Below are 19,325 nucleotides of genomic sequence, written 5' to 3' on the forward strand. Positions count from 1 at the left end.
TATTACATGGAATGTGAAAGAAAACATGACTATTACTTGTCCACTTTCAGTAAAAAGAAGTTACTCAGCGTTACTAGGCGTGCTTAAAATTCAAATAAGCATCGATATATAGATCTAAAGTATCCTAATAAGTTTATTACATTAAATTCTCAGAACTGCATCGTATGCATTATGTGAAGACCATTAGTAAAAACTTAAACAAACTTCGAGATTCGTTCAATGTATAACTTTACTTAGCATCGGGTGGGTCACGTCACGCGCGTAAAGGAAATATAAATCACATCTGTGAGGCCCTAGTGACAAGTTAGGAATCTAAGCATTAATTCGTTATGACGAAGCTTTGACTTTTTTTTTATTAAACACTGGCTTGTCGAATTATTACGACGTATCTGAAATTTATGTTTAGAATGTTGATTCTTTATGTTTAGTATATACTATACTTCAATACACTTATCACTACATTAATGTAAACTAATGTACTCCAACACATTTACAATACATTCTTTATATATGTTTTCAATTTACTGTTCAATATTATTTTATACAAAAAAAAACTATGTTTTAAATCAATGAAATAGTTCGCCATATTTGCATTATAGAGAAATGCGCCTGCAAAACTTCGATTTTATAAGGTACATATATGTACCTATTGTTAATATGGTATTGTTATATCTAAACATTGTAGATATCGTAGTTAAAACATATAAATACATTCTTGTTGAACACTGCATGTGAAAATTAGAATTCCTAGAAAATCATCACAAGACTTTTGAGGAATTTCAAATGTGGCCATAAAAATAAAAGTGAAATATTTACAACATTAAAAATATATTTTATTATAAGAGATTCAAAATGTACACAAATTTCTTGTAAATAAACATACAATATTACATTAATTTACATCATGTTGAATATCACAATATTAAATAAGTAAAATGCCTCATAACTCCACTACAACACTAATGAAATTAATATCCTACAATTTTTCTATGACGCCTAAGCTAGTTACTGGAATTAATAATGTTGCAATTCGTCTTGTATCTCGGCCATTGTCTTCCCTTTCGTTTCAGGTACAATTAGCCATACAAATGATGCAGCAAAAAGGAGCACAAAGCCAAATGTGTAGAACATATTATCATCGCCAAAGGATTTATCTAATTGTAAGTAAAATTTGGTTATTATAAACGCAAGGAACCAATTGAATGAACCGGCAACTGAACTGGCAACTGCTTTAATTTCCGGTGCAAATATTTCTCCATTTAGCAGCCATGGAATTGGGCCGAAACCCAGCGAAAATGCAATGATGTATAAAACTAAAAATATAATCGGCGCAAAGCTGAATGTTTTCAAAGTATCATCTGGTACCAGTTTGTGATCTTTTATTACAAAGAATGTAGCCAGTAGAATCATAGAAATGCTCATCAATAGAGCAGAAGTAATTAAAAGCAATCTACGCCCTAATTTATCAACAATGAGGGATGAGGCAAAAGTTGTTACCACTTGACATGCACCTACAATGATCGAGCAGTAGCGTGGATTTAATTTTACTCCTGCATTTATGAATATGTCACTGGTATAAAAAATGATCGCGTTAATGCCAGAAAACTGTTGGAAAAACATTAAACTCAATGAAATCAAGACAGATTTCTTGCACGCTCGACGTTGGAATGCATGTAGAAGTGTAACAGAAGCTTCACCTTCTTGCAAGCTTTGTGCCATTTCATTTAGTTCTTCATCTACATTATAGTGAGAACCACGCAATTTTTGCAATGACATCCTTGCTTTCTCATACTGACTAGACTTTAAATAATATAGTGGACTTTCTGGTTGGAATGCAAATGTGAGTGCAAACAAAAAAAGCTCTGATGCACAAATTATAGTGTAATGTAGAGGAGTCATAAATGCTCCAAAGAAATAAGCATACAGTACACCTACTGTAACCATCAATTGAAAATAGCTGCCAATACTACCTCTAATATCTTTGTGTGATACCTCACTAGTGTACATTGGTGCTGCTACACAGCAAGCCCCAATTGCAATACCCATAATAAATCTGCCACTGTACAACATAGCCAAGTTCATAGCAAATATAATCAATACCCATCCCAGAGTAAATGGTAATAATAATAACAATAAGGTGGTCTTTCTTCCAATTATATCACAAACAAAACCTGTGGGAATACATGCCAACAAAGCCCCTACATTAGTCAATGAGCCAATCCAACCCATTTGATTATCGTTGACAGTAATGTTGTTGTATTCTCCATTTTCAATTTCAGATTTTATTGGAGATGTCCATCCAAGGATGATACCAGCACCCAAGGCAGCTAATGTAGCAGATATTGCTGCAGCATATTGTGGTAACTTTCTGGGTCCAGAATCATTGCCTGGCAATGCTTCCTAGAAAAGTAGAACAACATTAAATCAAGGTTGTAGGTGGAGTATTGGTTGAATGGTTGTAACCTACAACAGACTCATAGCTTCTAACTTCATTTTGGTGTAAATATGTAGTGTTATCAACTAAAGCAGCTGTATCTCTTTCCATTATAAGCACTGTAGCTTTACTTTAATTGTTTTATGCACAACTTTTTTTACTTTGTTGACATTTACATTCTTCAATCATAACAGAATGAATCAAACAGCTGAAGATTAGTATTTGTAATGCCCTCTATTAGCAAATATAAGTTACTCAAATGTTCAAATTTTTAAAACTTTTTTTGCTTATTTCACTCTGTATTTGCTGTACCAATAAAGTTTTTTGGGGTTTCTTAATGTCATGTTGTAGTCTATGAAATCCTTCATAAAATACATATAAATTTTTGAATCTCCTAAATCCTAGATAATGTTCTAAAATCAGTCCTAAAAGTAGCTATTATTTGCAAACTCTTCATACTTTGTGTGGAAAATACCCTATATTTTAAGTACAAATAAAGTAATTTTGCATTTCCTTCAAATAAATTGTAATTTGAAACTTTTATAAGATGCACATGTTTTACATCCTTTAAATGTTTAGCAAGTGTCCTAAAATGGCACGAAAACTTGACGTGGAAAACGCCTTATATTTCCTATGCCAATATAGAAATTTAAGATTTTAGACTGTCTTATAGTAGAATAAATATCCTTTAATAAAAAGCATATCTTTTATATCCTGTAAATTTTTAAAAAGTGGTCTAAAATGTTTGTCAAAGATAGGCAATTTATGTCGAGAAACAGATCCAAAGTTTTGACTGAAAAGTTTATTTTGTGCTGAAGGACAGGGTCAAACTTTTTAAAAAAATATATTTTTGGTCGAAAGACAGGGTCGAACTTTTTTTAAAAAGTATTTTCGGTCGAAAGACAGGGTCGAACTTTTTTTAAAAAATATTTTCGGTCAAAAGACAGGGACGAACATTTTTTAAAAAATATTTTCGGTCGAAAGACAGGGTCGAACTTTTCTTTTTAAATATTTTCGGTCGAAAGACAAAAATTGAAATCAACTAAATAGGAAATATAAATCAACACTATATTTTTAAAACCATATCAGCCACATACTTGCAATGTAAAATGATATTTATTGTATGATAAGAAATATGTATGCAAATATAAGGGTTGATTATTGTACAAAAAATCAGTCTGATAACAAAATGTTACTAGGATAAAGTATTCAGAATCACGTTTTCTTTTAGAATCTGCAATAAAACATGTATTTTTTTAAATTAATTTTTGGCATAAAAAATGATAGACAAGATGAATAATCCAGTTTATTGTACTTATCTTGCAAACTATTTATTCTAAAAGAAAATCGTTTTCAGATTCTTATTCAGTGCATAATTTTATATTATTTAGCATTTTAAAATTTGTTCTTATCTACACTTATGTAATAAATGAAAATCGTCAATATCTTGAAAACCAATTAAAATACCTCAATGAAAATAAGATTAATGAATTTCTCGCATTATTCTACATCAAGTTGCAAAGTTTCATGGAAATCGGAAAGGTGGTTCATTTCAGCCGGTTTCGATTTTCACCAGTTATTTTTGAAATAATGGTGATATCGGAAAACTGACTGGATACTTTTCATCGCATTTCAATTCTCTACCGATTGACGTTTCTCATTTTTTCCTAGCTTAAAAAATAATTTTTGAAGTAAAAAGTAGTCAAGTGTAACCTCTTGACTACTTTTGAGAGGTTTTTGGAAACTTCGGAAAATCAAGTAACTAAATCTGCCATCTTATAGATCCTTATCGTGGCATGAAGAAACTGCAAGAAGTTTGTTTCCATCTTTATTACTTTCAGAGAAAATCGCGTCGGAAAATCAATTTTTCCAACTCAAAAGTACAAATTTTAAAGTTTTATCACATGTAGAATTGTTTGCTGAACACAATGCCGTTTTCCGTTTTTGTAGATCTTAATTAGTTCCTGAGATAATCGGTACTTAAATATTGGTGGAAGTTCCACTTAAATGCTTATATAGGGCCAACTGTTAGTGCTAATGACAAAAAGTTTTATTCATATGTGTATTAAGAGCCTGTCTACACAATAATATTATTAATTTTTTTTAATAAAATCACGCAATATAATGTCAGGCGCCTCCGCCATATTTTAATTAATTATATGCATTATTTAAAAAAATTAAAAAAATAAAGTTTTTATTGCACATTATACAAGAGGACAATTATCTCAAAGAAATATTTTAGTACAATATTTTAATTAAACGTTTAGTTTAAAAGATATACACATAAAACCATTGAATACAATTTTATCAGTACCGGCGTCAATAGGGCCTTAAATAATGGTTGTTGAAGAAAAGTTTACTAAAATAAATGATTTCTATTGTTCTGTTTTATTATAATCAGAAAAAACAATTTCAAAATTCAAAAATTTAATTTTTGTTATAAAAACATGAAACCGTGAAAAGATTTCGTCATAAAAAAGGCAAAACTTTTTCATTTTTTATCACAAAATAAAAATTGGAATTTTTATGTTCTGATTTCGGATTCGGGTAGCTTGCTTAATTCTAATTCATTTATTTAAGTACAATTTTTATGTAGCACTAGCCATTTAGGCCCTATTGGCAATTTTAAAGAAAAACTTGACTTTGCACAAAAACAAATTCTATTATGCCGATTATTAATAAAACCGTGCATCTTAGAAGAAAATTTTATTAAAATAAAGAGTTCCAAATGACGTTTTCTTAAATATTCCGCAATAAAAAAATTTAAATTTCCAATTTTTATTTTTTGCCTTAGAAATGATGGATGCAACGAATAATTCAGTTTCTCGCACTTAATTTGAAAATTAATGGAGTTAAAGACAAACGGTTTTCACATTTGAATAGACGATAAAATTTTACATCAAATAACACTTTAATATTTTCAATTATCGACAGTTATGTAATAAATGAAAATGATCAATAACTTGAAAACTAATTACGTCATCGAAACCAAACCTTCACTAATGGATTCCTTGCATCATTCTACGTCTGACCAGAAAGTTTCGAGAAAATCGGGAAGGTGGTTCAAATAGACCCGTTTCGATTTTCAGAGTTTATTTTGGAAGTATTGCTGTTAAGGAAAAACTGACTAGATATCTTTCATCCCCTTGCAATTCTCTATCGATTGGCGTTTTTTATTTTTCTCTAGCTTTAAATTTATTTTTTAGACCATAGAATAGTCAAGTGTAACCTCTTGACTGTTTTCTAGTGGTCTTTGATCAACTTCATAATATCAAAAAACTAAATCTGCCATTTAATAGACCCCTATCGTGACATGAAAAAAGTGTAAAAAGTTTTACTCGAACTTTTATAGTTTCCGAGGAAATTGCACCGGAAAATTGTTTTTCAATATCTTAAAAATATAAATTTTAAAATCTTATGATATGGAGAAATGGACATTGAACGTAAATCCGTTTTCTGTTTTTGCATAACTTTATTAGTTTCGGAGATAATTGGTAATTAAGTTGTGCTGGAAGTACATTTTTTACTTTAATGCATCTGTAGGGTAAATCATTACAACCATTAGGTACCAAGTTGTGTATACAAGGCAATTAAAAGCCTCTCTACACGTTGGTATTATCAGCTTTTAATAACTAGTACAATTGCTAAATATCGTGTCCGGCACCTCCACCAAAGTTGCAGAACACGTCAAGACGGTGCCTTCACCCATGGAATACGTCTCTGTAACCCTGCCAAAATCAATTACCAGTGGTATGTTCCCTACAAAATTTACTTTTTTGTTAAAAACTGGAATATATTAGGAAAACATCCACTTTTGATTGACATTTTAAGACATTTACGAGTACTGTAGAATCAAAGTGTGAATAAGATGACACATTTAGACAATTAGTAAACGTTTTAGGACTTCCTGAAAGCTTCCAGAAAGAAAATCGTTGAATACTTACATTTTCTATGTTCCATTTTCCAATTTAACAAAAAAAAGCTTCGTCACACGCCCACTAGCGCACTGTAATCTTAGAAAATGAGAAAAGTATGCGGGATGTAAAAAATTAAAGAAAAGTATCATATGTCAATAAAAAATATTTTATTCAGTTCCATGTACACGTATGCGATATAAACACGTATAAACAGGGTGTCCTTGATTAGATTTAACATGTAATTCAATTATTTGATAGAATGCTTCATCTTTGTACTTCTTTGAGACTGTCGAAATGTAAAACGTCTGAATTGAACTGCGAAGGTCATACTGGAAATTGCCCAAGAAAACGCCCGTGTTTGCATGTTTGTTGTTGAGTCCCTAAACAATAAATTTTCTGTTAACTCTGTAAAAATTTACAATGTCAATACACTTACATAAATAATAAAATCACGAGGTGCACTACTAATGTCGGACACTATGTCGGATGGAACATGTTCCAAGGTAACTGCGGTTATCTGGATGGAGGCTGATAACCGTATACGGAAGCGACCCTCGCTACCTGCAAAAGCGAAACACTCGCCAGGTTGATTTCCCGGGCGTAAAATAATTTCAGGCGGATTGTAAGCCCCGAAACCCAGTTCACCCAATAACGGCACTGTCCAGGTTTTCACATAGTTGGTGGTGCCCGGCAAAGCTATGATACGTCCGCCACCTGATTCCAGAGCGTAATCTATAGTTGAGAAATTAAGCAAGTATATATCATATATAATAAATAAATTAAGCACAAAATTAACTTACCTATTAAACCGGTTTTGTCTGCATCGTATTTATTCAAAGCAAATTTAATTTGTTCTTCAACAAGTTTTTCCGAAAACTGCTTCTCGGTATAGAATCTATAATCGAAAATAATAATGAAAGTAATGTGATTAAAATAGACCAAAATAACTTACCTTTCATTGAGCTGTTGATGGTCAGCATTAATTTTTTCAATACTGTTTTGCACTAATGCCAACTGTTCATTTATATTTTGTATTTCCTGAATTACTTCATTAATTGTTTCGATTAAATCATCGCTGATATTGTTGAGATCCGTGCCCCGCCAAAGTCGCTGATAACGCCACACTATAAAAAGGAAAATTATAAGCAAATACAATTTTAGCTGTATGAACTTGTTAAACCTTACCCCCAAATAAACAGCAGAAGATCAGGATCAGATTGCGCCAAACTTAAAAGTAATACTTTAAATTCATTGTCGTTTTAAAAATTAATGAAATCTTACAAGTTATTATCCCCCCTCGCTGATAAGTTCGTTTTGGCACAGCCATAGCAGGAATCTCTGAAATCCAAACAATAAGTTCTCATTTCAATTAATAGATAAAGAAAAAACAAATCAAAACAGCCTTAATCTACCAGATGGATAAATGCACATTTTCTGAGATAATTGATTGCAATTGGTATTCTTTCTCTTGGACAAATTTGATTGATAATTAACCATGACCAACCATGACTGTCGGAATCGTATTTGTTCAAAAAACTAAAACATAGGCAACTTTACGGGCAGCTCTAAAATTATATTTGTTGCCTACAGTGCAAGAATCCGAATCACTCAGCACACCAGCAGTATCAGTAATTAGCGATTAGTGATTATCATCTGTGATTAGTGAGATTAGTGCTTCCAGCAAGTATTTGTGGTAAGAAAAGTTATTAAAAGTTATTCAATTGACGGCTTGAATGGATAATTTTTCAGATACTTGTGAATAGAAATGGAGGAAACTGTTGTTATCATAAAAGCAAAGGAACAGAGAAAAGTGGTTCGAGCTACTAAGGTAACTAAAATACCAGAGAGAATATTAAATGACAAAAAACTGCAAGCAGCTGTTGAAGCTCTTCCCAAAAATTATAACTTTGAAATCCCTAAAACAATATGGAGAATTGAAGAACTCAAAGCAAAAATGGTTGCACTTCAAATGCCAGAAGGATTGCTCATGTATTCCACAACAATTGCAGATATTATAACTGATTTTACTGGTGCTGAAGTGCTTATCATGGGTGATGTCACATATGGAGCTTGTTGTGTTGATGATCTAACTGCAAAGGCCTTAGGAGTAGAATTATTAGTGCATTATGGCCACAGTTGCCTTATACCTATGGATCCTAAAGCTGCATTCAAGGTACTATACATATTTGTAGATATACAAATTGATCCAATGCATTTGTTAGAAACTATTAAACTCAACTTCCAAACAAGTTCTAAAATTGGCCTAGTTAGCACAATACAGTTCATCACAACATTGCAATCGGTGAAAAAGGTTCTGATTGAAGCTGGGTATGATATTTCAATACCCCAATTCAAGCCATTATCTCCTGGAGAAATTCTAGGCTGCACAGCCCCTGAAGTAAAATGCGTCGACGTTATCATTTATTTGGGAGATGGACGGTTTCATCTAGAAGCTGCAATGATAGCGAATCCAAAAGTACAGGCTTATCGCTACGATCCATACGACAAGAAATTTACCCGCGAGTATTATGATCATGAGTTAATGATTAGCACGCGGAAGAACTTTATAGATACAGCGAAATCTGCTAAAGTATTCGGGATTATTATGGGCACATTGGGTCGGCAAGGAAGTCCGAAAGTAGTGGAGCACATAGAACAACGTTTGAAAGCTTGTGGCAAAGAGACAGTAACAATCATGTTATCGGAAATATTCCCGGATAAGTTGCGTTTATTCGACAACATCGATGCTTTTGTGCAGATTGCTTGTCCGCGATTGTCGATCGACTGGGGTACCGCATTTCAAAAACCCTTACTGACGCCCTATGAACTTGCCGTGTGCATTGGCGACAGTAAATGGATCGAAGAAAACGGGCCAGCTGACGGTTCCAAAGAAAAGAAATGTAAGAGTTATCCGATGGACTTTTATGCAAATGACAGTTTAGGGCCTTGGACGCCTAATCATAAACCTGGCGATCCAATTAAACCCAATATGTGTTGTGGAAAGTGTACCTAAGTGGTGATGCAATTTAATACGGTTGTTGAAAATGTTGTTTTAATAACTAAGCGAAAATAAATATCAATTTTAAAGATATAAGCAAAGATTACTTATCACCTCATATCAGTATTTACTAAAGTAAATATTATCCTAAATGAACCAATAAAATGAATCAGCATCTGCTTTAAAACGCAAAGATAGTTCGGCATGAATAGTTTGTATTGAGCCATTGATTTTACTTAATTTTGTGTCATCTTTTAGTTTTCTTCATGTGAAAGTTTCAACATTAAGATCAGCATCAAAGCTTTAATTGTTTATAATGTTTTTACCTATTAACAAGTCATATCAGATGCAATTGTGGTATAAAAAAATATGTAAAAGAAAATGTTGAATTGTAAAAGTTATACGTCTTTGCAAGTTCAGGCAATTTTAAGCCCCTGGATAGCTTTCTCTAAGGATACCATATCCCAAATCACCATCTGCCCATCCAAACCAGTAGTGCTGAACTTCTGGATAGAAGAGTTGTTTCGGGTGTATGGCACCAATGAAGTGATCGCGTTTTGATGAATCGAATCCAAGTTGGTATCGTTCATTTCAGTCCTTGCTTGTTTGTCCAAACTCTGGAACTTCTTCATTGCTGATATACCGCTTGCCTCACGTTTCTGCGATGCGTCTAACTTGGCACCGAAGACAACCTGTCCATCTGCATTGTAATTATACATTACTGGAATGCAGCTATGGCCGGCTGCGACAATTGCAGCATTACTAATCCAAATACAGCTCAGGAATGGCAAGTATTCGGTTCGTAGCTTGAATACAGCATTTCCTCGCGTTGCGTCCGCGACGTTAATTGACGAATCATGAGCCACCCAGCATATTTTATTACCATCTGGTGAAAAGGCGACGCTATGCACCCAACCGCCACCAGCACTAGAGTTGGGAAATTCGGCGAGTAGATGTCCTAATGTAGTTTTCTGACCCCAGGGTGTTGGCTGCATGGCGCCTTCAATATCTTTAATGTATGCAGAGAAAACGCGAATTTTGAAGTCTGCTGAGCCAGCCACCAGCAGAACATTGTTGGGATGCCAATCAATTGCTGTGATAGTCGACCGGATTGGCTTCTTGATGTGCTTAGACACCCACCAGTCATTTTCAGACTCAAAATAGCAAACGGAAATCAGTCGTGCGCCAGATCCAACTGCAAACTTATTCTCTTGCGGACTCCATTTAACGCACGTTGCAGCACGATTAATGCGGAGGAGCACTAATGTAGGCTTCCACTTCTTGTCTTCACCCTGGGTCCATACATAAGCATTTCTATCCATTGCACATGTAACAATTCTATTGCTGTTTGGAGCCCAGTCAATGCCCATAACGCGAAGATCGTGCTGATTGAGCACATCTTCTTTCTTCCAGTCTTGCCCAATTCTTTTATAAATATGAACTTCATTGTTGTTGGGACTTTGCGCGATCACTACGAAGGTACATTTAATTTAACTTTATGAAACATGACTCACAAATGAAACTTACAACTCCGATCCTTATTCCATGCATGGCAAGTAATGGGGCAAATTACGTTGCCGAAACGATGTTGCTCTGCCATTATGACGACTAATTCGCGGACTCTGGGCAGTCAACACGAATTATAACTTGGGGTTTGAAAGCGCCGACTTTTATAAAGGTGAGAGAATTAGATGATGAGTAAAATCGCACCCAACTTGAAAATTTGTTGACGCCTAATTCACACAGATACAATTTGCATGTGTGTGGGCTGAGCTATTCTCATCGTGGAGTAGGGGACGTAAGCAAAAGGTAGTGACGCCTTCTGTCGGCAAAAATATATGCTATGATTGTTATTGATGATTTACCGCCCTAGGGTCGCAAAACTTTTTTATGGCCTATTCACACCATTAACAATTGACAGGTACCCATAAAATATAAAATAGAAGTAATTTTCGAATGATGAAATGAACGCAACGTTTCTGTATAAAATAAGGGTTAATGGCTCGAACCATATTTAACCAAATTTAACTTTAAATAGCTTTGAATAAGTATTCATAAATAAAAACAACATAATTTACGAACGGTATTGCACGTGAGTGCACGCGGTGATTTCAAGTGACAACCTCACTTTTTCAACTTTTATCGAGTTTCAAAGGTCCTAAACTTGAATGAAAAACTCGTTCGTTCCACTACTTTGCCGTTGTTCACAGCTCTAGAAAGTGACCTTTGATCACTTATAAAATCACATTCCTACTGCAGATATCTTTTTGGGATCAAAATGTTGAAAGTAAGCAAATCTCATATTAGCTTAACTTTAAAAAATATACTCAATAACCTTATGTATTCATTTCTAGAATACAGTTACTTTGGTTACTGGTGGAGCCTCTGGCTTAGGTAGAGCTACTGTGGAGAGGCTAGTTCAACAAGGAAGCAAAGTAGTTATATGTGACTTGCCAAACTCCAAAGGCTCTGAGTTGTCTAAAAGTATTGGTGAAAGTAACACCTTGTTCTGTCCTGTAGATGTATGTATCAATTTATCTAGCTGATGTTGAATTTTTTAATAAAAACGCAAATCAACAGGTAACTTCTGAAAGTGATGTCCAAGCTGCATTAGATGCCACCAAGAAGCAATTTGGTAAACTGGATAGTGTTGTAAACTGTGCTGGAATTGCTGTTGCTTTCAAAACATATAACTTTAACAAGAAATTGCCACACAAATTGGAAGATTTTGCCAAAGTTATCAATGTAAGGGCTTAGATCAAATAGAAATAGAACATTTTAAAACATCATACAAATTTTGCAGGTGAATGTGATTGGTACCTTCAATGTAGCCCGTTTATCCGTGGGCCTGATCGGTGATAATGATCCAAACCAAGATGGGCAGCGCGGCGTGATCATCAATACCGCAAGTATAGCGGGCTATGAAGGCCAGATGGGTCAAACGGCATACGCATCGTCGAAAGCAGCCATTATAGGTTTAACGCTGCCAATGGCTCGCGACTTATCATCACACGGCATTCGCGTCTGCACTATTGCGCCGGGTCTATTTGAAACGCCATTGCTTGCCTCGCTGCCTGATAAAGTACGCGCCTTCTTAGCAAAATCAGTGCCATTCCCGCAACGTCTTGGCAATCCAACGGAATATGCAATGCTTGTACAAAACATAATTGAAAATCCGCTACTCAATGGTGAAACCATTCGTTTGGACGGCGCCCTCCGAATGCAACCATAGGACTGACTTCGGTATAACTAGCTATGCGATATATTTTCTTTAAAATATCAATAAATGAATATACATGAAACAGAGTTAAGATTTCAATTAGAACCAAATGCCGTCGTCATCACCGTCATCAGGCGCTTGCGATGTGAATTGTTGTTGAATGTTGCTAGGATTATCAATGTTTTGCAACTCATCGTCGCTTTCACTGATTGCGAGATCATCGTCGATTTTGAGTTCTTTCTGTTGTGGATCTGGCTCTTCCTTGATTCTCATCGGATTGTAACCGGATAGTAAGAATTCTGAAGGGTCGTAATCCGGATCCACATCCATACTCTCTTCTGCAAGATTACAGAATAATAAATTAAACGATACCAATGAAAAAAAATCAAACATTTACCTTTGAACATTAGGTGCTCAGCGGTTCCATCGGCTTCATTTTCAGTCTGGTAATAACCCATTGTACCAAGTTGCACCATTGCCTCGGCAACTTGTTGGCTGTCATCATCAGCCGTTCCTTCCACAGGCATCTCCGCCGAAATCAGAATGCCCTGTTTATTGTCTTCGAACTCGTGTAGCGGCACTTCATCCAGTTCTTCTTCACTGGAGAATTGCAGATCCTGCTCAAGTGTGCCAACTTCTCCGGAACGCTTTTTGGTACGAGGCGACTTTCCAATCTTTCTAAATGGATGCGCATCATCATGCATACCTGAATTCATACCACCTTCCACGTCCACATAATCCAATTCTTCGTATGTTTTGTTTTGGAAGCTGCGATCCGGCGAACTGGCATAACTCTGAAATTTAAAATTGTGTAATGTAACCATGCAACAATACCACAGTGCAAATTCGAAAAATACCTGTCTATCCGGTTCAGCAATTGTATAATTTTCTTCATCAACGCCCATCCACGCTAAATCATCATCCTCGTGTGCGCGTTCTTGTGCCAGTGAAATTTTGTTCTCCAATTGAGTTAGATGTTCATCATACTAGAAATTTACTTGTATAAAAACAATATTTATTCCAAAACAAATAAAGACTTACCTCATCTAATGTAGCTTTACACACAGCCACCAATTGTTCGGCCTTCTGCGTAAATGACGAGTCCTTTCCATTGTACAACGTACAATTTTCCAAAATTTGTGTTACATCCACCAGAAACTCATGACGACTGTGATATTTATGAGCTGAATTAAACACGAAAACACCAAAATTAAAATCAGTTAAGATTTATAATAATTCTAACAAAAATTACCTGCAACTTTCTGTGAAATAGTATCTAAATCCATTGGCCTCTTGATAACATTGTAATAATCCTTGACTTGCTTCTTATTAACAGGTTTCAAGAACGGCCACGATTCGGACATGGTCTTCAACTTAGCGTTTACCACATTATCCAAAATAAACGTAAGAGCAACTTGATCATTATCGTCCAGCAATGGATTAATTACTTTCTCTAGCCTCATCAATCTTTCTTCCTTCTCACCGAGCCGCTCCACACATTTCTGGAGCATTCGCTGCGCGATTATAGTCAAGCTGCTCTTCGGGCCGTTGTAGAGCGTTGAATTTTCAACAATTTGATTTACATCCGCAAGGAATTCTTCTCTGCTCTGGTATCGTTTCTGTCTCAAATTTTCCCTTATACTTTGCAAGTCCATTGGCCTCTGAATGATTCGATTGTAATCAGGAACGAGCTTAGGATTCACAGGAAACAGGAATGGTTGTACATCTGGCATATCGCGCAATTCGTTCAGAATATTCTCGAGGATAGTAGATAACACAACCACAGGATCCGTACGTCTTCGATTTGCGGGCTTGCTATGCTTCTTCAGATAATCGCAGTGGATGTCCGTTGGCGGGCGTTTGCGCTTCTTCCCGAATGCGTCCTTGGAAACCTTCAATGATAATGATTTTCTTTTACCATGCTTACCACGCTTCTTACGCTAGAAACCACATGCATTTGTACTAAAAGGTAGTTAAAGAAATGACCCTTACAGAAAGCAAACGTTTCGATAGCTTGACTTTCGTCCCATCAACGTTTACCAAATCCTCGTCATCCGTAGTGTGTACTTGTTTTTCCATGTCATCGTCTTGGTCCTCCGATAGTGATGTGTTCATGGATCCGCCACCAGCCATTGAATTTTGATATAATGGACAAGCTTTGTTGGTTCTATATTATTTAACTGATTATTGTACGCAACTATCATTAATATTAAGATAACTACGCACCTCATATGACCTACATTACCACACGCGCCACATTTCAGCTTCAAATCTGGCTTCAGCTTAACCTTTCTGTTTTTGTGTTTCGGCGGAGAATTAGAAGACGTCTTTGGAATGTTTGCCAATGGAGATGAGGGTGCAACAATGGGAGCTTCTTCTAAGGTCGTCGGCTTCTCCAAAATGGCCGTTGGATCTCTATGTTTAATACTGGAGTTGGAACTGTGACCCATGGCAAGTCTTTCTCTCTCCTGATTGCGCTTAATGCGTCGCAATTGTTCTTGAATACGACGTTTCTCTCTTTTCATCTCTTCCTTCTGTGCTTCGTCAAGAGTAGCAAATTGACGAATAAACTGTTCATCCTTGGTAGTTCTAATTTTGACATAAGCGTCTATAACAGCCGCTTTTCTTACATACTCTATACGCGTAAATTCTTTTCCTTCATGATTTCTGAAGGTACGGAAAATTTTCAACACGCGTCCTTGTTGATTATAACCACCATCTGGATTATCATCATCTTTATCTTTCTTATCTTTACCCTTTTTGTCTTCTTCCATAATCATTTTGCGTAATTCTTGACGTTCTTGTTCTTCCCGCTCGAGAGACAACTATTAATAAAACTCAAACATTAAGAATTATAATAAATTATTTGCTGGAATAATTTACCTGAGTGCTTGTCTTTTTATTAGATAACATATTTTCGATATTTTTGCCCATCTCTTCAATATCTTCATCGGAATCTTCGTCCGAAGATTCTCCCTCGTCTGTACTGAGAACTTCGGAACTTGCAAGCACACGATTTTGCAAATCAAAGATTCGTTGACATTCCTCTTTGTACCGTTCTTGGTGTTCCGCTATCGAAAAACGATTGCCTCTCGAAAACTTATCCATACCTTCCTCGCCAGCCTTTGCTTTTTCAGTAGATAAAGTTCGTACAACGTCGATTACTTCCCAACGCGATAACTTTTTGATTTCCTCTTCAGGCACACCAAACTTACGCAACAAGGCTTTGGCATTATTTAATGATAACCGACGCAAATCAGCGTCTGTACCTGTGACAGTACGTTTGGGTTGAGATTCTTGTTCTTCTTTACTTTGCTATTGATATGGAATTGAATAAGTATACAAACTTTTTCACAAATAAAGTCTTCAACTTACCGTAGGTTTATTGGGTACTCGAATATAACTGAAGCCTTCCCCACATCCAGTAGGGTCCGCAGGACCAGTCAATTGCAATAAACACTTTGACTTCATCGCTTGAATATAAGCGCGAGTGGTATTCCATGGGGCAACTTTAATTTCATCGTCCATCTTTAACTGCATTTCCTCGTCGTCATCTTCAGCCGGCGTAAACAAGAATTTCTCCCCATAACCGGCATCTTTCAGACGTTGTTCCGCAGCAATCATACTGAAATACGCACAGCATTGCTCAGGTGACACCATCGCGCGAATTTCTTCTTCTGATGGCAGACGAAATTCAGGTTTAATCACCCACCAATTGGAGTCCATACCCGTACGTTTAAAATCTGCACACAGTTTCAAACGCTTTCGAATGCTGCTTTCCGAGTGTGATGGAAAAGCGCGCTTAATGTCGTCCATTTTAATACGTCGCGGAGTATCTTTGCTTTTCCAGAATAGTCGGTAAATAAAAACTTGCAGAAAATCACGTACGAAATTATTCGCTCGTTTCGAATTTGGACCAGGCACTTCATAAAGCGGGCACTGTTGACCGGCCAAAAACAACGCATCCACCTCACGAACGTAATACTGATTTCTTGTTCGGATAATTACAAAATCAGTATTGTTCATTTTATGCTCATAAATAGGTGCGCGATACATGTTGTTCTCCACGGCTTGAATAGATTGTCCCGGGGTAAGGATTCCCAAAAATGGAGATGTGTGCGCATATGCAGTCTCACCATATTTGTACTGTGGAGGACCATGATCCTTCCCAGCTTTGCGTTTGTAATAATTTTTAATCTTAGAACACATTCCCACTTGATTCATCAAAGGAGGATGTTCTTCACAGAACTCCAATAATATTAAATCGCCATCTCGTCCTGTAAGATCTTCAGGCGTGCGCATAAAGAACACGTCTCCACCTCCCGACGCCATTCGCTCGGCCTCTCGTTGCTTTGCCTTCTTTTTGATGTATTTTATTAGCGCTGAAATGGGATGCGGTCCGGGATGCGCCAGCGCACCATGCGAGAAACGTTTCATTAGCGGCCGATGGAAATTCCGCAAACGCATCGGTCCCATGTGAGTTTGTATGAATGGCACGCGCAATTCCACAACAGGAGTTGAGTGTTGGATGAGATTACCCCCACCTACTTTAAGACGCAATGTAGTTTCAGTTGATCGAGGCATGTAGTAAATATCATTTGAAATATTAAACGGATCACGATCGGGAGACTTAGGAGCGGGCGGTGGTGTATCTTCCTGTAGCACATTAATCACACCTGCTTTACCAAGCAGAATTTTTGATTTTTTAACGTGTGGATGAGGGATTTTAACTTTTGGCATCGGCGTTTGGCCTGCAATTTGTTTGGATGGATCTATATCATCCGGTATGCCAAGGATTATATTCTCATCATTTGGATCCAGCGTTAAAATCGATGGTTTCGGGATACTGGTCATTTTTTCAGCGTCCCAAATAACGTCGTTCTCCCAAAGTCCGTAAACTAAATCCTCATTTTCTACTGGGAAGATTGAGTACCACGTATCGTCCTGTTCAGCTTCCATGCGCTGTTTGCTAAGTATCATTTGTCCTTTTGACACTTTCGCTCCAGGTAATGGCGGAGCTGGTAATGGTGGAACTCTACCAGGTGGGCCAGCAATCGCTCCGCCTTTCCCAGGTTGACTGAAGGCCTGCGCTGTTCGATTTCCACTGCTGGGCACCCAGCCGGCTGCGTTACTCTTGGAATTTAGCTTTTGAAGGACCTAAATGTTTAGTAATCATTATTCAAGCTCACACGAGTTTTAATTATACCTTATGTTTAATATCATTCCCATCCCATACGACATCATCCTCCCAATGCAATTGTGTAACCATTAAAAATGAATCATCGGGAAACTCATCCTCTACATCTCGTTTTATTTCAACTAGCTCCATTCGGTCAGATTTCTATAATTAATTAAATAAGTAAATTTCTATTCGTAACTTAAATGTGTTAAAGTGCTCACCTCCTTAGTTTTGAAACCATAATTAAAATCATCTGCATTATCAGGCACTTCTAACATATCATACCAAATTTGTGCAGGCCCAAAACGCCAATCAGCCACCTTTGGACCAGTGTCATCTTTGGCGGTAATTTCCTTTTTAGTATCCATTGCGACGATTTCTTGCTTTTGTTTGAATTTTTCCTCATCATCACTCATACATTCGGAAATATCTGGCGCCGGCGCATAGTCAAAATGCCAACCGCGATTCTTTGGCCTATCTTCATCAGATGCCGAATCAGAATCGTGTTCAGTGGCATTTTCTTTAACTTTACGCTTGCGGCGTTTTTTCCGTACATTGCGCCAAATATTAGGTAAACTGCTAGGTTTTCCAGGACCAAATAGCCTCGAAAATCTCAACACCTACAATTAAAATACATTTGTTATAAGTTTTTACCATGTATATTATTTTATTTAATAAAGTTCATACTTGTCCTGGTCGAAAATCGGGAAATAACTCTGTGACATTAACATTAGCATATTTTGAGGGCAACATAGCAGCTAATGGTGTTTCCAATTTCTTCTTTTCCTCAGCAGTTTTAGATTCTTCTGTTTTAGGTGGTGGTGGAGGCATGAGCTCCTGATCTTTTGGTTTGCCTTCATCATCAGCATCATAATTTGTTTCAGTTTTTTCATCTTTAACTTCTTCCTCATCAGCCAACTCATTGATGTCTGAAAAATCCACTGCAGAGGAAAACTTTGGATCAGTTTTTGCATCACTGTCAGTTGAATCATTATTGTCATCTTCAATTCCATTATCTTGGTCATTTTCCTCAGCTATTAAATCATTCAGGATTGATCCCAAACCAAGCCTGCAATTGGTATTTCATATTTAAATAATGGCATAAACAGCAAACAAAAACTTAATACTCACTTTCCTAGTGATCCCAGTTGTCTTTGTGTATCTTCATCAAAAACATCACTGTCTAACTGTCCTGCTTCATCAATATTTCCAAAAAGGAAGCCAGTAAGGTTCACTCCCTCGCCACTATCATCATCATCACTGTCTGCCATTGTCTTCTTTGGATATATAACACTTTTTAAAATCAACAAGTCAGTAATAAAATCGGCAACCCGTTTGTGGGGTTATGTTTATGTGGAATGATTAAAATGGTAAACAAATTTGTCTTGTTAAAATGTAAAATCCACACAAATCACAACTGTGAAGTCTCCGAACTTAGTTTTATTCCGATTAAAATTGGTAATTCAATTTACGCTAGTAGGCTTGAGAATTACGATAAAACAGAGCGCAAGAGCCGCAGTAGGCTGCAAAGCGCACCTGAAAACATTTATCGCCATTTTGTTCTGTTATGTTACTAC

General features: G+C 36.4%; 6 protein-coding genes across 7 annotated transcripts; 2 read left to right on the plus strand and 4 right to left on the minus strand.

Annotated features, from left to right (window-relative positions):
- Nucleotides 1–811: 811 nt before the first annotated feature.
- Nucleotides 812–2,671, minus strand: LOC135794767 (facilitated trehalose transporter Tret1-2 homolog). The gene is made up of 2 exons (XM_065306155.1): nucleotides 2,468–2,671; nucleotides 812–2,400 (listed from the first exon to the last, which is right to left on the minus strand). The coding sequence occupies exons 1-2, from the start codon at nucleotides 2,543–2,545 to the stop codon at nucleotides 1,015–1,017; spliced, it is 1,464 nt and encodes a 487-aa protein (XP_065162227.1). The 5' UTR covers nucleotides 2,546–2,671; the 3' UTR covers nucleotides 812–1,014.
- A 3,830-nt stretch (nucleotides 2,672–6,501) lies between these two features.
- LOC135793402 (SUN domain-containing protein 2-like) lies at nucleotides 6,502–7,882 on the minus strand. Its single transcript, XM_065304349.1, has 7 exons — nucleotides 7,856–7,882; nucleotides 7,633–7,689; nucleotides 7,537–7,578; nucleotides 7,304–7,475; nucleotides 7,152–7,246; nucleotides 6,788–7,083; nucleotides 6,502–6,731 (listed from the first exon to the last, which is right to left on the minus strand). The coding sequence occupies exons 2-7, from the start codon at nucleotides 7,676–7,678 to the stop codon at nucleotides 6,519–6,521; spliced, it is 864 nt and encodes a 287-aa protein (XP_065160421.1). The 5' UTR covers nucleotides 7,679–7,689; nucleotides 7,856–7,882; the 3' UTR covers nucleotides 6,502–6,518.
- Nucleotides 7,883–7,900: 18 nt separating this feature from the next.
- Dph1 (diphthamide biosynthesis 1) lies at nucleotides 7,901–9,450 on the plus strand. The gene is made up of 2 exons (XM_065304345.1): nucleotides 7,901–8,044; nucleotides 8,101–9,450. The coding sequence occupies exon 2, from the start codon at nucleotides 8,117–8,119 to the stop codon at nucleotides 9,362–9,364; it is 1,248 nt and encodes a 415-aa protein (XP_065160417.1). The 5' UTR covers nucleotides 7,901–8,044; nucleotides 8,101–8,116; the 3' UTR covers nucleotides 9,365–9,450.
- Nucleotides 9,451–9,638: 188 nt separating this feature from the next.
- On the minus strand, nucleotides 9,639–11,184 carry Arpc1 (Actin-related protein 2/3 complex, subunit 1A). The gene is made up of 2 exons (XM_065304347.1): nucleotides 10,877–11,184; nucleotides 9,639–10,820 (listed from the first exon to the last, which is right to left on the minus strand). Exons 1-2 carry the CDS (start codon nucleotides 10,947–10,949, stop codon nucleotides 9,766–9,768), a joined length of 1,128 nt encoding a protein of 375 aa, XP_065160419.1. The 5' UTR covers nucleotides 10,950–11,184; the 3' UTR covers nucleotides 9,639–9,765.
- Nucleotides 11,185–11,414: 230 nt separating this feature from the next.
- On the plus strand, nucleotides 11,415–12,651 carry scu (hydroxysteroid 17-beta dehydrogenase 10). The gene is made up of 4 exons (XM_065304350.1): nucleotides 11,415–11,636; nucleotides 11,704–11,871; nucleotides 11,930–12,094; nucleotides 12,153–12,651. The coding sequence occupies exons 1-4, from the start codon at nucleotides 11,628–11,630 to the stop codon at nucleotides 12,579–12,581; spliced, it is 771 nt and encodes a 256-aa protein (XP_065160422.1). The 5' UTR covers nucleotides 11,415–11,627; the 3' UTR covers nucleotides 12,582–12,651.
- Nucleotides 12,589–19,271, minus strand: Taf1 (TATA-box binding protein associated factor 1). 2 transcript variants are annotated; one of them, XM_065304337.1, is made up of 13 exons: nucleotides 18,880–19,271; nucleotides 18,436–18,817; nucleotides 17,970–18,368; nucleotides 17,776–17,910; nucleotides 15,945–17,714; nucleotides 15,453–15,884; nucleotides 14,796–15,394; nucleotides 14,562–14,736; nucleotides 13,822–14,461; nucleotides 13,611–13,753; nucleotides 13,427–13,555; nucleotides 12,967–13,363; nucleotides 12,589–12,907 (listed from the first exon to the last, which is right to left on the minus strand). In XM_065304337.1, exons 1-13 carry the CDS (start codon nucleotides 19,017–19,019, stop codon nucleotides 12,669–12,671), a joined length of 5,580 nt encoding a protein of 1,859 aa, XP_065160409.1. In that variant the 5' UTR covers nucleotides 19,020–19,271; the 3' UTR covers nucleotides 12,589–12,668. The 2 variants fall into 2 exon arrangements, with proteins under 2 accessions (XP_065160409.1, XP_065160408.1); XM_065304336.1 differs by having other exon boundaries at nucleotides 15,945–17,726.
- Nucleotides 19,272–19,325: the final 54 nt, after the last annotated feature.

Source organism: Atheta coriaria, unplaced genomic scaffold, assembly GCF_025399875.1.
Source record: "Atheta coriaria isolate IRGN ID8LTWV9N9 unplaced genomic scaffold, Caltech_Dcor_3.1 hic_scaffold_6_pilon, whole genome shotgun sequence".
Lineage (NCBI taxonomy): Eukaryota > Metazoa > Arthropoda > Insecta > Coleoptera > Staphylinidae > Dalotia > Dalotia coriaria.

Bases quoted from the DNA above. Each gene is read 5' to 3' on its own strand.
- Arpc1 (XM_065304347.1), bottom strand. From the start codon at position 10,949: ATGGCAGAGCAACATCGTTTCGGCAACGTAATTTGCCCCATTACTTGC. The intron at 10,821-10,876 runs GTAAGTTTCATT...GTACCTTCGTAG, and splicing joins ATGGAATAAGGATCGGAGTT to TGATCGCGCAAAGTCCCAAC.
- Dph1 (XM_065304345.1), top strand. From the start codon at position 8,117: ATGGAGGAAACTGTTGTTATCATAAAAGCAAAGGAACAGAGAAAAGTG.
- LOC135794767 (XM_065306155.1), bottom strand. From the start codon at position 2,545: ATGGAAAGAGATACAGCTGCTTTAGTTGATAACACTACATATTTACAC. The intron at 2,401-2,467 runs GTAGGTTACAAC...CTACTTTTCTAG, and splicing joins TTAGAAGCTATGAGTCTGTT to GAAGCATTGCCAGGCAATGA.
- Taf1 (XM_065304336.1), bottom strand. From the start codon at position 19,019: ATGGCAGACAGTGATGATGATGATAGTGGCGAGGGAGTGAACCTTACT. The intron at 13,556-13,610 runs GTAAGTCTTTAT...GTAAATTTCTAG, and splicing joins GTAAAGCTACATTAGATGAG to TATGATGAACATCTAACTCA. The intron at 12,908-12,966 runs GTAAATGTTTGA...GTAATCTTGCAG, and splicing joins TGAGCACCTAATGTTCAAAG to AAGAGAGTATGGATGTGGAT.
- LOC135793402 (XM_065304349.1), bottom strand. From the start codon at position 7,678: ATGGCTGTGCCAAAACGAACTTATCAGCGAGGGGGGATAATAACTT. The intron at 7,476-7,536 runs GTAAGGTTTAAC...TCCTTTTTATAG, and splicing joins CTTCTGCTGTTTATTTGGGG to TGTGGCGTTATCAGCGACTT. The intron at 7,247-7,303 runs GTAAGTTATTTT...TTTCGATTATAG, and splicing joins CATCAACAGCTCAATGAAAG to ATTCTATACCGAGAAGCAGT.
- scu (XM_065304350.1), top strand. The intron at 11,872-11,929 runs GTATGTATCAAT...GCAAATCAACAG, and splicing joins CCTTGTTCTGTCCTGTAGAT to GTAACTTCTGAAAGTGATGT. The intron at 12,095-12,152 runs GTAAGGGCTTAG...CAAATTTTGCAG, and splicing joins ATTTTGCCAAAGTTATCAAT to GTGAATGTGATTGGTACCTT.